Genomic DNA, 17002 nt, shown 5'->3' on the forward strand with positions numbered 1-17002 from the left:
ATTCGATCTCTGCATTATTAGTGGTTTCTATTTTGGCAACATAATTGACATTTACTTAAGAAACTATGAATTTGAACATATTTAAGTGGAAATCAAGTTAAATTCTGGCTGTTTGACCTTAATAAATCAGGGATGAAAAATTCCTCAATCTTCTCAGTGCTTTTCTTTTTTCTTTTTTTTTAAGATTTTATTTATTTATTCATGAGAGACACATACAGAGAGAGAGAGAGGCAGAGACACAGGCAAAGAGAAGCAGGCTCACATGCAGGGAGCCTGACGTGGGACTCGATCCCAGGTCTCCAGGATCAGACCCTGGACTGAAGGCAGCACTAAACCACTGAGCCACCCAGGCTGCCCAGTGCTTTTATTTTGAATGTAATTATTTAAATAAAAATGCACTGTAATAGGGGTGCCCAGCTGGCTCAGTCGGTAGGACATGGACTCTTGATCTCAGGGTCATGAGTTCAAGCCCCACACTGGGGCTTGGCAGAGAGAATAAATAATTCACATTTATTTGATATAGTTTGTTAACTACTTATCTGCATCTAAACTTGCTGCTGAATACTAATGAAATCTGATGCTTTATACCTATTGCCTCAAATTTATATAAACACAAAAATCATCCTTCAGTGATCCCCAAATGGTAAATCTGAATTGCACAGGCAAGTAGATTAGAGTGTGACCTATTAAGACTGCAATGAAAACAGCTCAAAGGGCACGTACGATTACTATCCGTAGGAGCCGAGTGGCATATTAGTTTTCGACAGACCAACAAGTAACATTCACCGGCTGACTTTTTGTGCTTTTCTGCTCACATTTAATGAACAAGGCGAGAGTCTCAGCTGTTCTTCCTTAATATTCCTCTGTTTTCTTCTGGATCACTTTGAAAATCTACGTCTGCCCTTAAATCACTTTCTGTAGAATGGAAACTGGAAAGGGAATGAGCTGCTTTTGTTTCTTTCTGTCATCACCTCCATAATTAGGCAGGGTTTTTAAAAGAAAACAACCAAAAAGTTCCAGGCAAAATAACCTCATAACCTCTAGCTGTTTTGTAATCCAAGTTGTACACTGACAGCCCTGGTTATTATTCTGTTCTAATCTCAGATAGCCTTCTTCTCTCAGTTGCCAAGGGTACATTCAGCAAATCAAACCCAACTTCCTTCGGTATTTTGAATCTCATTTGTACCCTGGTAGAAGCACACATTTCCTGAAGAAAAAGAGCCATGTCTCTAAAGAGGAAGTTGGAAGTCCTTAAGCTGGAGATAAGTCTTTTCAAAGAGAAAAAAACAATAACAAACTTTTGGCAGGACTTGAGTGCATCCTACAGCAGTGGAAAGTGGAGACCTGTCTCTTATTTCACGGACATTACCACCCAAATTATAAAATACACCGGTACCACAGCGACCAGCCTTGCAGGATGTATTTGCAGCCTCAAACAGCAACCTCGCTCGAGGGAGGGGAACAGGTGAGGGGCAAAAGGAACTTCATTTGGGATTTGGGACTTTGTGAAGAATCTATCTTCACCATCCTGGACCCCCCTCAACCCTCAACTCAGGGACAGTGCAGTACAAATGTTCATTCAGGCCTATCTTGTGAAGAACTTCATTCTACTGGAGCAGGCACGTGAACTCATCACACCTTACGAAGCAGGTCCAGATAAAACGAAGCCCATGAAAAAGCTGATCTAACAGCCAAAGGATTACCTCAGCTGTTCTGCTCTCTTAGTTCACCATCCTCTCCCCTTAAAAAAAAAAAAATCTATTTCCGTTTTTTTTTAGGAGGTACAGATCCTACAACCACTGGGGCTCTCTCCTGTTAATAAAAATGGATCACCGGGATCCCTGGGTGGCGCAGCGGTTTGGCGCCTGCCTTTGGCCCAGGGCGCGATCCTGGAGACCCAGGATCGAATCCCACATCGGGCTCCCGATGCATGGAGCCTGCTTCTCCCTCTGCCTGTGTCTCTGCCTCTCTCTCTCTCTCTGTGTGTGACTATCATAAATAAATAAAAATTAAAAAAAAGATAAAAATAAAAATAAAAAATAAAAAATAAATAAAAATGGATCACCGAATAATAAGTGTGGCAATTCAGTTTCAACCCTCACTTGGAAGACATTGCGTTTCATGAGACGCCCTAGGACTTAACAGCAACAGCAGAAGAAACCAGTCCGTTGATCCTTACTGAGGGCACGCTGTACGTCAGGCTCTGGCCAGGGGGGCACGGGGACAGCCACGGAATGACTCCCCAATGGAAGCCGGCTGGATGGAGCGAAGCACTGATCTGGGAAGACAGGTGGAGGGCCCTGAGGAAGAAACACGGGGTGCAGAGGACAGAGAGACCCAACCCGAGCTGCAGGTTGGGAAGGACTCCCTGATACGGAGACTGTTACGATGAAGCCTGAAGGAAGGCCAGTTTTAAGTGGGTGCAGAAGGAGCAGAGAAAGACAGCCGAGGGGAGAGCGGTGTGCACATCTCCCTGGACCTATGATGGGGTCACGTCCTCACAAACCCACTGTAACCGTTAAGTCTAACAGGCTCTCAGTGCACCTGCGCCCCGAACATCACAGCTCGGCCTCACCTACCTTAAGCGCGCTCAGAACACTCAGGGCGCCCGCAGCGGGCCAAGATCGCCCCATGCAAAGCCTGCTTCGTAGCGAGAGCTGGCCACCCCGTGTAACGTATGAAGGGGACGCAGAGGAGCTGCGGGCCCCTGGGCGGGAGACCGCGTGGCTGGGCGGAGCTGCGGCCCTTCCTGCTGCCCCCCTGTCGCTGGCGCATCCTACTGCACATCACTAGCCAGGGCAACGATCGAAATGCAGATTCCGAGGTCTGGTTTCTAAGGAATGCCTATTGCTTTCACATCATCGCAAAGTTACGAAATCGTGAGTGGAACCATCAGAAGTTGGGGACCGTCTATCCACTTGAGAAAGGGGGATCTATCCTAGGGTAGCTGGAGAGAACAAGGGATGGAGCTGAAGAGAAGGCCAGCACCAGACCATACAGGGCCCGGTAGGCCAGATGAGGGGATCCAGAATATATCACCAGGCCAACCAGAAACCCTGAATCAGTTCTAACCATGCGAGTCTTGTGATCAGACTTTTATTATTATCTGTGGTTGTTTTGGGTCGTTCTGGCTGCAGTTGGGGTGGAACTGAAGAATCGGTTTCTTTCTGATATAACTAAATAGGTGAACATGCATAGGTACCACACCTACCCCCTCTTTTTTAATTAAAAAAGCCCCTATTATGTAGTGGGGTGCTCTGAGAAGTAGCATGTGTAGACAAAACTATTTTTATTCAAAACCAGACCATTAGCTGGTTTTGAAGCTTCCTGTGGCCAAGGGAAGATGTTACAATTCATACGTGGGGCAAAAGCATTCTTCGTTCTGTGAAGGAGCATTCTGGTCATGCAAATGTGAGTGGGAGGCCTACTGTCCTTGGGGAGCTCTGCAGCCCAGGAATACAATCCAGAAGACAACAGTCCAGACGTTATGTGTCCCTGTTACTAAGTTCCTCCACTGTGAGAAAGGCACATCTTTGCAGAAAGACGCTTTGCCTCTGCTCCTCACAGAGTTGTACCTTTTTGTGGAAAATACCATTCTGCAGCTGGAGGGGCCAGTAGATACAGAGGAAGGAGCGAGGCAGCCACTGCTCTAGTACAGGCAAGAGGTAAAGTGTGCAGTGTTGAGAGAACATCTGAGAGCTGATAGTGTGACAGAAACAATGGGCCTGGGGTTCCCTGGATGTGATATGCTGAAGGGAGGGACGCTCCCAGGAGGATCCTGAGCAACTGGTTGGGTGGTGGTGCCATTTACTGAGACGTAGGACCTCAAAGGAGCCACAAGGTGCAAGGAGGAGCATGGGTATTGTCCGGTGACAAAACTAAAACAATTTAGCAACAAGCCTGATGCCTTTATTGGAGGGAAAACCATCCATGGACTGAAGGAGTGCAGCACCTCACAAGCTGTGGAGCACTCTTCCTGAGGGATCTTGGGCAAGAGCGAGTTCTCTCCAATGTTAGAAGAGATAACATGGAAACCGAATGATCGGTGAGGAGATCCAGGATTTCATTTCAGGGTCCTCTGTTTTGGGGCAAGGTAAACTAGCTAAAGCTGAGTAGGTTTATGACTGTTTTTTCTTGACAGTGAGATGTTTCTTAGTGCCAGCCACATTAAGGTTTAGATTCATGACGTGGACCAGGCCCCTGGTGCGGCCTCCATTTTATAAATCCCTATACACTAATTGACTTTATCAGCATACCTGGGCATACAGAGGGGCCACCAAGTATAGATGGAAGCAGAGAGATTGATAAAGGAGGCTGGAAGTCAGATGAGATGCAGGAGCCAAAGAGTCCAGTTTGGGAGCTGTGGGCACATAGACATTATCTGGTACCAAGTAGGGCTAGGAGAGAGAGCAGGAGCAGGGAACAGGGTCTGGGACAGACCCCGAGGGATGCTGGATGATTTAAACAGCCTCTCCTCTTGTTCTCTGCTTCTACCCTCACCTCAGTAGTCTATTCTCCACCCAGAAACCCCAGCGGTTATTTTAAAACTAATGTCATTGTTTTGCTCAAAACCCTACAATGGCTTCTAATTTCACTCAGAGTAAAAGCCAAGTCCTTACTGTGTCTGGAAAAGGCCACATGATCTGCCCTGCCCCTCTCCTAACTCTAAGCTACTTCTCTAACCTCACCTCTACCTCTACTATCCTCCCACTGGGCTCACACCACTCCAGCCATACTGGCTTTTTGCTGTTCCTCAAAAATACCAACTACTCCCAAACTTCAGGGCCTTTGCACCAGCTGCTTCCTTTACCTGGAATGGTCTTCCTCTAGATCTTCTACATGTATTACTGTCTCACTTCCCTGAGGTTTCTAGTTGAATATCAGCCAATCAGAAGATCCAAATAGATATTTTTCAAAGAACACATCCAGATGGCCAACAGACACATGAAAAGATGCTCAACATCAGTTATCATCAGGGAAACGCAAATCAAAACCATAATGAGATATCAGTTCATACCTGTCAGAATGGCTAAAATCAACAACACGAGAAACAACAGCTGTTGGTGAGGATGTGGAGAAAGGGGGACCCTTGTGCACTTTTAGTGGGAATGCAAACCAGTGTGCCCACTGTGGAAACCAGTATGGAGTTTCACAAAAAGTTAAAAATAGAACTATCCTATGATCCAGCAATTGCACTAGTAGGTATTTACCCAAAGAATACAAAAGTACTAATTCAAAGGCATATATGTGCCCCGATATATAAAGCAGCACTATCTACAATAGCCAAATTATGGAAGCAGCCCAAGTGTCTGCCAATTGATGAATGGATAAGGGACACACACGCACGTGCACACACACACACACACAGACACACACACAGGAATATTATTCAGCCATAAAAATGAATGAAATCTTGCCATTTACAACAACAGGGGGGTGACTGGGTGGCTCAGCTGATTAAGTGTCTGACTCTTGGTTTCTTCTCAGGTCATGATCTTGGGGTCATGAGATAAGAGCCCAGAGTGAGGCTCTGCACTTAACACGGAGTCTGCTTCAGATTCTCTCTCCCTCTCCCTCTGCCTCTCCTCCTCCCTCTGCTCACACTCTCCCTCAAATAAATAAATAAAAATAAAATATTTGCAATGACATGGATGGAGCTAGAGACTATTATGCTAAGCAAAATAAGTCAGGGAAAGACAAATAACTTTACAATCTCCCTCATATGTGGAATTTAAGAAAGAAAATAAAGGCTCAAAGAAAAAGACAAACCAAGAAACAGATTCTTAACTACAGAGAACGAAGGGTTCCCAGAAGGGAGGGGGGTGGAGGACAGGTAAAACAGGTAATGGGGATTAAGGAGTACACTGTCGTGGTGAGCCCTGGGTGATGAGTGGAAGTGCTGAAATCACGATATTGTACACCTGAAACTAATGTTATACTGTATGTTAACTGGAATTTAAATAAAAACTTTAAAAAAGAATAAATAAATAAATATCAGCCAATCAGTGAGGACTTCCCTGAGCACCTATCCTAAATTGCAATATCCACCTATCTTCCTTTCCCTGCCTTTGGGAACTTATTAATGCCTGTTTTATGTCCACTTGATGCATAGTTTATAATATTATATTTATATGTTAATACTACATTTATATTTAACATGTATCAATCATCACCTGGTATATTAATTCTTATAATTTCCCACCCCAAAATGTAGCTCCATGAGGACAGCAATTTGATTTTATTCACTGCCATATACATACCTAAAGCCAAGAAAGGTTTCCTGGTATGAGATATGCACTTGCTAAATTATTTGTGGAATAAATTCCAACATTTCATGATACCACAGAAGAAGAGCAAAAGGACCAAAGGTGTAGGAGACAAACTAGAAAATACAGTCACAGAAACCAAGGGGAAAACACGCTGATACAAACAATGGTTAGCATTTATTGTTGCTTATCACTGTAGCTCAGTGCTTATCACTGTGTTCACCCACTTCCCGCAAAATATCTCATTTAAACACTGCTATAATCTTACCAGAGAGGTGCCACCGTCACCTTCTAAATAATTTAGAGAAGCTAAGTAACTTTCCTAAGGTCACTATATATATACTATGTCTTGCTAAGAAAGGCATTGTATTGAGTTCTAAAAACTGTCCACTGAATTGGTTCACAGGGAGACCTTAATGCTGGTGACCTTAACAAAAACCTGGGCAATGTCCAAGCTGAAGAAAAGTGAGATACAGAAGGGAGGGGAGGAAATGAGGACAGGGAGGCAGCCAGCTCTCTCCAAAGCTGGCTTATGAAGAGGAGGATGGAGAGAGAGCTAGACCAGTGGTTCAAGGGAAAGAAGGTTCTATTTTAGGTGACAACGAAATAATTTGAATTTCTAAAACCCAACTCTTTTCAGAGTTTTGGTTAGCATATCTATGTGAGCAATCAGCATAGATAAGGTATTTGTTTTTCCCTGTTTCCTATTCCAAAGAAATTCAGATTTTGCTTATCATTTTGGTTTAAAAAAAAAGACCCTACGTTATGCATAAAATTTGCTTTCCATATCCCAGAGGATGGAGAAATCTATAGAAAAGAAGATGTGTAATTGGGTCAACATAACAAAGAAACAAAAAGATGACCTACTCCAGTTCTCTTGGGAAGCTGAATCAGGGCTTTAGAAAAATCAATCAAGCCCCACTATTCTGTGACACTGATCTGGAGGCAGAAAACCTCGCTGGCTGCTCAGTCTGGGCTAACCACTGCTTGACACCTTGTGCAAGTCGCCCAAGCTCAGTGTCAGCATATTTATAATGCCTCTCTTGGTTCTGGGCCCGCTCAGATGAGGTGGAGCCAAGAAATGTGTTTTATACAAACGCAAGGTATTCCCAGGATTTCTTGTGATTGAAGGTGAGCATTTAAACACACCTAGAACATACTCAGCCAAGAAGCCCTCTGTTTGGATATGTATACAAACATTCACCAGCGGATTCAAAGGAGAAAAAGATTCAGTGATTGCTTAACAATTCCACGTGTCATATATTTAAAACACCTGCATATTTGCTTTTTATTCCTGCAACTGGTGCTGTTGAAGCAAGTTCACTGTGATTCAGGTTAAGCCACACCCAAGCTTGGGGCAATGTCTACTCTGAAAAGTGACTGATTTTCAGTTTGCTCTGGATGTGACAAAGTAACAACTCTGTACCCAAGTCCTGCCACAGCTTAAATGCTTGTGCATTTACTAACCAAAGAAAAACCTGTAAGGCCAGTCTAATTATAGACCCGCCAAGCTTTGAGACTCTTCCTTAAACACTTCAAAATCCGGGCCTCACTTAGGGCAAGATCACACATGACTCCAGCCCTGTACCCATTCCCCAACTGAGCCCATTTCTTATGGAGACAAGGCCATGGCCTTCTCCAAACAAAGAAAACCATTAGGACTTCATTTTCAATTTTTTTTTTAATGTTAAAACATTCAAGTCCCGCCCTTTAGCTATCCCTGTATATTACAAATATTGAAAATGTTGGAATGGGGGCGGAGGTGGTGGATTAAGTGTTACAGAGACCAAATGCATCAAGCGTCTCACTTATGTAACATTCTGGGCTCCAGGAACCTCTGAGTGGGAGGGAATCAATCCCACATCCAAGCAGACAGCAGCTAAAATCACCGCCTCAGCACAATTCTGGGCATCCTCTTCATCACTGCAGACTGAGACTGGGTCTCCTTCCTCTCCCAGTCCTGGACTGCCAATGACAGCAACAGCCAAACCACCCTGTCCTCTGGGCTGCCGGGGCCCCTGTGCCTGAGGGGAGAGTGGTGCTTTCAGGGCCTATGAAAGGGTTGAGAGCCATGTGGCCCCAGGAGTAATCCTTGTAGCCTCCATGGGGTGCCTGGGTGGCTCAGCTGGTGAAGCATCTGCCTTCAGCTCAGGTCATGATCTCCAGGTCCTGGGATGGAGCCCCATGTAGGGCTCTCAGCTCAGCGGGGAGCCTGCTTCTCCCTCTGCCCTCCCACTGCTCATGTTCTCTCTCTGTCTCTCTCTCTCAAATGAATAAATAAAATCTTTATTTAAAAAAAAAAAAGTTGTAATCCTGGTAGCCTCCTAAATCAGCCCTGGCCAGGACCCTAAGTATTACAAATGCAAAAACAAAAATAAAAAACAAACAACAACAAAAAAAAAAACAGTGCAGTTCTTCTTTATACTGGCTATTCACCCCCAAGGCTGAGGTGTGGACTGGGAGATTGGCATCAGGATCACCACTGGAGACCTTCTAGAAATTGCCTCTTGACCAGTCTTCCCTCCTCCCTTTCTGCAGCTCACCCCACGCTCTGTATGTCCGCCCTTCTGCATCACCCACCACTCCCTACACACACACCTGGCCTGCCCCATCTCTGCGTGGCAGGTTATGTTCCTGCTGGATGGAATCATCCACTCCTCTCTCACAGAAATTCCTCCCTTCACCAGATCAAATGCTTCTCAGAGAAGTCTTCCTCAATTACCAGAAGCAGTATCTCCTTCCTCCTGCCACAGATAATATTTTGGTTACAACAGTGATAAGAGCTGGTAATAAGATTGCTTACCGAGCACATTGGGACGGGAACTGTGTGAAACACTATAAATTTTATTTCATTTAATGCTCGCGATGACCTCCATGCGAATATGCTACTATTACTCCCTTTTGCAGGTGAGAAAACCTGTGTGGAGAAAGATAAAGTACTGTAAAAGGCAATGGGGGCACTGGACTGGGGCCAGAGCAGTCTGACTCCAGAGCTCACTCTACCATATGCTGCCTTCGGGTCCCATCCGCTTCAGGAATTTCTGAGCTCGTAGTATATCCTTGGAAGTCCCATTATATTAACTCTGGGCTTAGCTCAAAGTGGGTCCTTGAATTTAAGCAAAACTAATGCGGGGTGGTCTTACACATTTCTAGACAGATCCCTGTGGCTGGTCTTTCCAGGCTTGCTCTCCCTCTCTATCCGTAATCCAGGAAAAAAGGCTTTACAACAGATCAAGAGAAGCAACTATAACCGGTCTTCCAAAGCTGAAAATCCAAGACCCAGGGAAGTAGGAGAAATCTGACCTACTTTCTAGAAGCACAGAAGGGGCCCACAGAACCCAGAGAACCACTGTCTCCTAATTTTGGTGACCAGGTGTCTGAGACATAAAAGAACTGCCTCTGTGCACATCAGATAGATCTCTTAGAATGATGAGTCCAGGTTGCAGGGGAGGGGGGTGTCTTTTTTTTTTTTAAGTAAGTTTATTATAAAGTTACTTGTGCTGCAGTCAGCATTTCTTCAGATTCTCTGAATTTTGGTCTCATGGAGAATCACAGATTCTTGCTGAGAGAACATAGCAGTATGGCTCAAAGGCTGAAAGCAGATGGATGGGCTCTGATGTTAAGTAGACATGGTGGGAATGAGACCCACAGGGAAGGGAAGTCTTCCTTGACCCTCTTAAGGTCCCTGGCTGGGTCTGAAAAGTAAACTGATGATGAAGTAGTTAAACCTGAGTACTTCTACCCTGAGGCTTGATGAAGAGAGAGGACAGTCATGGGGCAACGTGACAGGTCACGGAGTAGAAGGTCAGTGTAGTAACCTGGGGGAGATTTAGCAAGGCCTGTTTGTTAGGACTCTTCCAGGGTCCCCTTGTCTTCAGAGATAAAGATGCTTCTTTCCTCTGGGTATGGGAAGGGCTTCTCTCACAGAAGGTCTGAAGACCTGTTTGGCGGACAGAGGTGCGGGGGTGGGGTGGGGGGGGTGGAGAGAGTTCAGAGTAACCTTCCTGCTTCTCCTGTGTTCTCCAACTCCTTCAGCTTAAAATATTCAATTATGCCAAGGTGCCATATTGGGGGGTAGTGTGTCCTGAACCCCATCAGCTCCAACCCTGCCTCCAGGTTTGTGATGTGAAATTAGTTACTTAATGTCTGTGTGTCAGCCTCCTTGTCTGATAATGGAAATAACACCAGCTCTTACCCATTTGTAAGGTGACTGAAAGGACACAATGGGATGGATAATGCATATAAAGTGCCCAGTACAGTGCATCTGGTAAACGTCAGCTCTTATTTAACAATTACTACTATTAATATTACTAGAGCTATTGTTGGTTGTAATGTGTTTACAGGAGCAATTTTTTCATCTAAAAAAATCTTTTTTTAAAAGATTTTATTTATTTATTCATGAGAGAGAGAGAGAGAGGGGGGCAGAGACACAGGCAGAGGGAGAAGCAGGCTCCCTGCGGGGAGCTCGACGCAGGACCCAATCCCAGGACTCCAGGATCACACCCTGGGCCAAAGGCAGGCGCTGAACTGCTGAACCACCCAGAGATCCCCTCATCTGAAAAATTCTTTACTGAAGGGTACTGTTAGTGCTATTCTTTTCTGCCCGACAGAGCTAGAACACAGGCACCCACACTTCTGAACACGGGGGGTGAAGAGATGCGAACTGCAGAGGTACTGTCTAACAATCAAAGCTGCTTGGAACCTAGGATTGTGAGCTTCTCCCTTGCCCCACCCGTCCCTAATGTCCCCTATGGCTGCTGCCTTGGGTTCAGCTTGGGACGCCTAAGGTCCTTCATCTAAGATCTTAGCCAGTTTTCCCCAGCCACTGACAAGGAGGACTCTCAAACCCGAGTGAACGTAACAATCAATTCAGGTGTCTAACAAATGCATATTCTTGGGCCCACTGCAGGATACTATGATTTAATAAAAAGTATCCCAGGTGATTCCAATACCAGTGGTCCTGGGAACCACACTCGGAAAAGCAGGGCCAGCGATCAACATGTTAGATGTATCTATTGTGTGTGCGTTTATTTCCTGAATCAGAAAAAGACCGGAAGCCTTCTTCTAATTTTCTAACTCTACATCTGCATTATAAAAAAAACTAATGTTCGTTTGAAGCCTAATCCTTGGGTTCCACGGTAATGGGTATATAGTGGCATAAATTTTTTTTGGAAAAGATTTTACTTTTAAGTAATCTCTACACTCAACTTGGAGCTCAGACTTACAAATCCCGAGAAGAGTCACATGCTCCACCGACCAAGCCAGCCAGGTGCCCCTGGCATAATTTTCTTTAGATAGGCCAGGATCTGGACATAGCTCAAATTCTGGCAAGGAGGCCAGAGGCTTCAATTCCAATGACTACAGTCAGGATGATGCTGGTGATTACAGAGAACAAGATGCAGACATGGCTGCAGTCTCTGAAGTGGAGGGTGCTCACAGACCCTTCTAAAATTCTTTAGCATCTGATATGATCTATATCTGACATCTTCAAAGGCCTGGAACACAGGCTGTTAGGAGAGAATGCAGTTGCAAATGTGGGATCTGCTCCAGGACTAGCAGTCAGGACATTCCCTTCCGTTCACTCTCGTGACTAGAGGCAGCACACCACTTAAGACCAGGGAGACCACAAACTTCAGGGCCAGACTACCTGAGTTTCAAATCCCAGCTCCTAAACCCATTTCCATGTGACCCTGAGCAAGTTACTTAACCTCCCTGTGCCTTCATTTCTTCATCTATAAAATGGGATGTTGCAAGAATAAAGTCAGTTCACAGTAAGTGTTAGATGAGTGTTGTTATTATTGAATGGTTATGTGACCCAAACCAAGCCAATGACACACAATGCCAGAACTTTCACTGGAAAGGTTTCTGCTGGAGTTGCTAACGTGGTAAAAATGTAAGCTAAGAAATTGCTGTGGCCACTTGTGGAGAAAGTCTTCCTGATAATGGAGCTACCACAGAGGAGAGAGAGCTGAGAGATGGAGAAAGTGCATCTTGGATTTCATGCTATTTGAGACTGGAATCTAGTCTGTCTTGTGTGGGACCTTCCAATGACATGGGTTTTTAATTGCCCCTTTAATTTTTTTTTAAGATTTTGTTTATCTATTTATTTGAGAGAGAGAGAGAGAGAGAGAGAGAGAGAGAGACAAAGACAGTGTGAGCAAATGAGCAAGGGGTGCGAGTAGAAGGAGAGGGAGAAGGAGGCAACCTGCTGAGCAGGGACCTTGACATGGGGCTCGATCCTAGGATCATGATCTGAGCTGACGGCAGATATTTAACTGACTGAGCCACTCAGGCGCTCCTTAACTCCCCCTTTTAATGTGTGAGTCACTTTGAGTAGGTTTCTGTCACCTGCAAGCAAAAGAATTCTGACTTAGCTTTTTAAAGATATTCATATACCACATGCCATATACCATTCACCCATCTAACATGTACAATTAAAAGGTTTTTAGTATATTCACAGAGTTGTGCAACCATTGGTATAATGTAGGATTTTGATCCCAAACTCTTCAGAGACAGCTGAATAGATATGGCACATGGGTGGCAGTAGGGATGGGCAGGTGCAAATCTGCTTCTAAAACCATCACAATTTGAAAACTACTTTAAAAGTTGGAATCACCAAATTTATCAGTGTTGAAGTAGCTTAAAGCTGAGCGCCAGTATAATGTAAAAGGAATGAGCTAGCTGTTAGAACCCCTGGCTTCTTTTGAGGGAAATAAGAAACCGCCCCCCCCCCCCAAAAAAAATAAATAAAATAAATACATAAAAAAGAGATGCCTGGGTGGTTCAGTGGTTGAGCGTCTGCTTTTGGCTCAGGGTGTGATTCCAGGGTCCTGGGATCAAGTCCTGAATCGGGCTCCCTACATGGAGCCTGCTTCTCCCTCTGCCTATGTCTCTGCCCCCCTCTCTCTGTATCTCTCATGAGTAAATAAATAAATAAAGAAATAATAAAAATCTTTTTAAGAAAAAGAAAATCCCTATCCCCTTCACATGTTACAAACTACAGTTTTAGTCAAATCCCCTCATTTTTCATGGTAAAACTGAGGACCAGAGAGGCCAAGCCACATGCCCAACTTGACAGAGACACATTCAAAATACACATTCAATACACTGTTGGACACATTCAAAAATACAATTCAGTCTTCTGTGCTGTTGGTTTCAAGCAGTTCTCACTTTTTCTGCAGGATTTCATATTCGAGGCCCAGGTCAATCTCTTGAAATAGTTGGAGGTAAATAGAGACTTTATCATGCCAATTGAATACACATTCATTCATTTAAGAAGTACACTGTGATGAGGGTCTTCCCTATATTTATGTTCAATTCTAGTGCATCCCTCTTCAGATAAGCTAGTATTCCACCTATAACCTAGAGGAAGGTTAGTATACTTTCCTTGAAGTGGCATATAATAGGGAATTTCAAAAATATTCTCTGGTGTTTAGTGCGTTAGGCAGATAGTAACAGATTTGCGAGTTCCTACATACATTCGTGTGATAACCTTGGTTTGCTGAATCAGGAGCTATAATTACAAAGAAGGATTGCTAGGGGTAAGATGAATGATGGCTAAGGGAATAACTCTACTCTTTAATAAAAATAAAGAGATTTGATAACCAAACTGGAAATTCAGAATAATTTCACTTCTAACAGCCCTCAAGGCTTCAGACAATTTAGCGAAGACATAAAGAACCTTCTAGCGCTTACTCATTACAAATCTGTGTATGTAGGCACATGAGAACTCTCTATAAAGGCTTTGGAAATTTTTAGAAACACACTTCCTGGAAGAACCTGAGTGGTTTGGATCTGGCTAACAAAATGTAATACAGTCTGGGGCAGGATGCATTGTACTGCATTCAAGGACAGAAAGGCATTTGCTTCATCTGGGATATCCTGTGAAAACACATTAAGAACACCAGGGAAATATCATCAGCAGGGATATTATTTGTGGTCATTGTTGTTTTTAATACATGGTTTTTCCTCTGGACAAAATAAGCTGAACCCTGTTAAGAGTACTGGATGTCTTATTTAAATTACGGGCAAGAAGTGGTAGAAATTTTTTTTTTAAGACTTTTTTTAAGCATTCTCTACGCCCACTATGGGGCTTGAACTCCCAACCCCAAGATCAAGAGTCACATACTCTTCCGACTGAGGCAGCTGGGTGCCCCAAGAGGTGGTGGTAGGATTTTTATTTTTTTAATTTTATTTTTTTTAAAGATTTATTTATTTATTCATGAGAGACACAGACTGAGAGAGAGGCAGAGACACAGGCAGAGGCAGAAGCAGGCTCCCTGCAGGGGGCCTGACACAGGACTCAATCCTGGATCCCCGGATCACAACCTGAACCGAAGGCAGGCACCCAACCACTGAGCCACCCAGATGTCCCGGGTGGTAGGATTTTTAAACTGCATTTAGTCGTGAGGTCCTTGGATGGACTTCAAGGGGAAAATAGTGAAAAAGAGAAGAAAACCCATTTGTTCATAATGATACTACTACTATGATGACTTTGACGAGCTCTCATTTACTTTTCTCAGTGACCTGTCCGTTATCCTGAGGTCAACCCCTCTCCCTCTACTCTGAGTCCTAACCAGCCTTCCTTTTTTTTTTTTAAAGTTCCTCTTTTTTTTAAAAAAGATTTTATTTATTCATGAAAGACACAGAGAGGCAGAGACACAGGCAGAGGGAGAAGCAGACTCCCTGCGGGGAGCCTGATGGGGGACTCAATCTCAGGACCCCGGGATCACACCCTGAGCTGAAAAGGCAGACGCTCAACCTCTGAGCCACCCAGGTGCCCCCAGCCAGCCTTCCTATTCGAGTGCCTCCCGCCAACAATTCTCCCCTGTCCTTCCTACATCATCACATTTTCTCTCTCCATGCATTATTTCCAGGAGCACAGCAACGTACTGTTAATGTTCTCCATCCTTAAAAATCCCTCTCTCGACCTTGTTAACCTGTGTTACAACTAAACCAGCAATTGCACTGCTGGGGATTTACCCCAAAGATACTGATGTAGTGAAACGCCAGGACACTTGCACCCCAATGTTCATAGCAGCAACTTCCACAATAGCCAAACTGTGGAAGGAGCCACAATGTCCTTCTACAGATGAATGGATAGAGAAGATGTGATCTATACATACAATGGAATGTTACTCAGCCATTAGAAACTACGAACACCCACCATTTGCTTCGATGTGGATGGAACTGGAGGGTATGATGCTGAGTGAAATAAGTCAACCGGAGAAGGACAATCATCATATGGTTTCACTCATATGTGGAATATGGGAAACAGTGAAAAGGATTATAAGGGAGAGGAGGGGAACTGAGTGGGAAAAATTAGAGAGGGAGACAAACCATGAGAGACTCCTAACTCTGGGAGTTAGGAAGGGGAGGTAGGCAGGGGGATGGGGTAACTTGGGGACAGGTACTGAGGAGGGCACTTGATGGGATGAGCACTGGGTGTTACACTATATGTTGGCAAATTGAATTTAAACTTAAAAAATGTAAAACAAAACAAATCTTGTCAGTCATGCTCAAAACCCTTTAATGGCTCCCATCTCACTCAGAGAAAAGCTAAAATCCTACAGAGACTTACACAGTCAGACCTCACCTCCTACCTTCCCCTTCTGAGCTCCAGTCAAGCTGAAATGACCTTCCCTAGAATATACACCAGGCATACTTTCTCAGGGCTTCGGGTTTGCTGTTCCCTCTGCCCAGGATGCTCTCCCCCACGATATCTAAACTCCATCTCTTCATGTCTTTAACCAAACATCACCTTTTCAGTGACGCTTTCCTTGGCCTCCCTGAGTAAAGCTGCATTGCAACCACATCCAGATTCTCCCTCTTTCTCTACCCTGCTTTATTTTACTTCTTAGCACTTGTTGCTTTGTAACAAATCATACAATCTGCTTACTTAAGTTTATTGTTTGTCTCCCCCAGCATTCACCATTCTGTAAAAGCACGACTTTTTTGTCTGCTTTGCTTGCTGTTGAATGTATCCCCAGAACCGCAGCGTTTGGTACATAGTAGGTGCTCAATAACTACCAGTTGAATAAATGAATGATTAAAGATATGGAAAGAAAAAAGATACACATAATGTCTTATAATTTCAGAGTTTTCACAATCATGCTTATTTATGATTCTTCTATAACCCTTGCTTTATAGTGTTCTGAAACAAACAGGGACCCTTGTTTTATCATGTAAACACATCTGTCTGTCTTTCAAATAGAATTTGACTTGGGAATGCAAAGAGTTAAAATCCTAGAGTATCATTAGCAACTCACTGAGTCTCTTTCTCTGCTTTCCTTCTGGTTTATACTAAATTCAGTATGGAGGGAGGAGGCCTCTGTGTCCATCCTGGGAGGACTTCAGAAAAGAATACTGGGCAACAGAAAGCAGCATTCAGAGCTCAGACCTGACACCCATTCAGAAGCTACGGGGAAAAATTAGGAGCTGGAGAGAGAACGCAGACTGATTCGTATTGCCCAAGACTGTGGTTCTGTGGGCCAGGAGCACCTGGGGGCCTGACAGAGTGTCCAAGGATCAGAAGAGGAGGAGCAACGCACGACAGAATATAGAGAGTTCAGCAGTGATTAAAAGTCAAAGCCAGACCAGAACCACAACAGAGATTCCAAAACAGGCAGACAGTCTGCTCTGGAATAAGAAAGACCCGCGTTGGAGGCCGGCCCACCCCCTGAGGGCCCTAGGACACAGTTCTCAGGGCGCTGAGGGATTCGGCCCAAAGCCCAGAG

The 17002-nt window shown here is 44.3% G+C and overlaps 1 protein-coding gene across 8 annotated transcripts in view; it reads right to left on the reverse strand.

Moving 5' to 3' along the window:
* TMCC3 (transmembrane and coiled-coil domain family 3) overlaps positions 1-17002 on the reverse strand; it is a 271611-nt gene that overhangs the window by 100404 nt on the left and 154205 nt on the right. For 2 of the 8 annotated variants that reach the window (XM_072773101.1, XM_072773116.1), the window contains exon 2: positions 9070-9183. The exons of 5 other annotated variants lie outside the window; for them this stretch is intronic. In XM_072773101.1, the coding sequence (XP_072629202.1) occupies positions 9070-9183 (114 nt within the window). Of the gene's footprint in view, positions 1-8864; positions 9026-9069; positions 9184-17002 lie in introns of those variants that run through there. One more of the 8 variants, XM_072773115.1, reaches the window with a different exon arrangement.

This window comes from Canis lupus, chromosome 13 (assembly GCF_048164855.1).
Source record: "Canis lupus baileyi chromosome 13, mCanLup2.hap1, whole genome shotgun sequence".
Classification (NCBI taxonomy): Eukaryota; Metazoa; Chordata; class Mammalia; order Carnivora; family Canidae; genus Canis; species Canis lupus.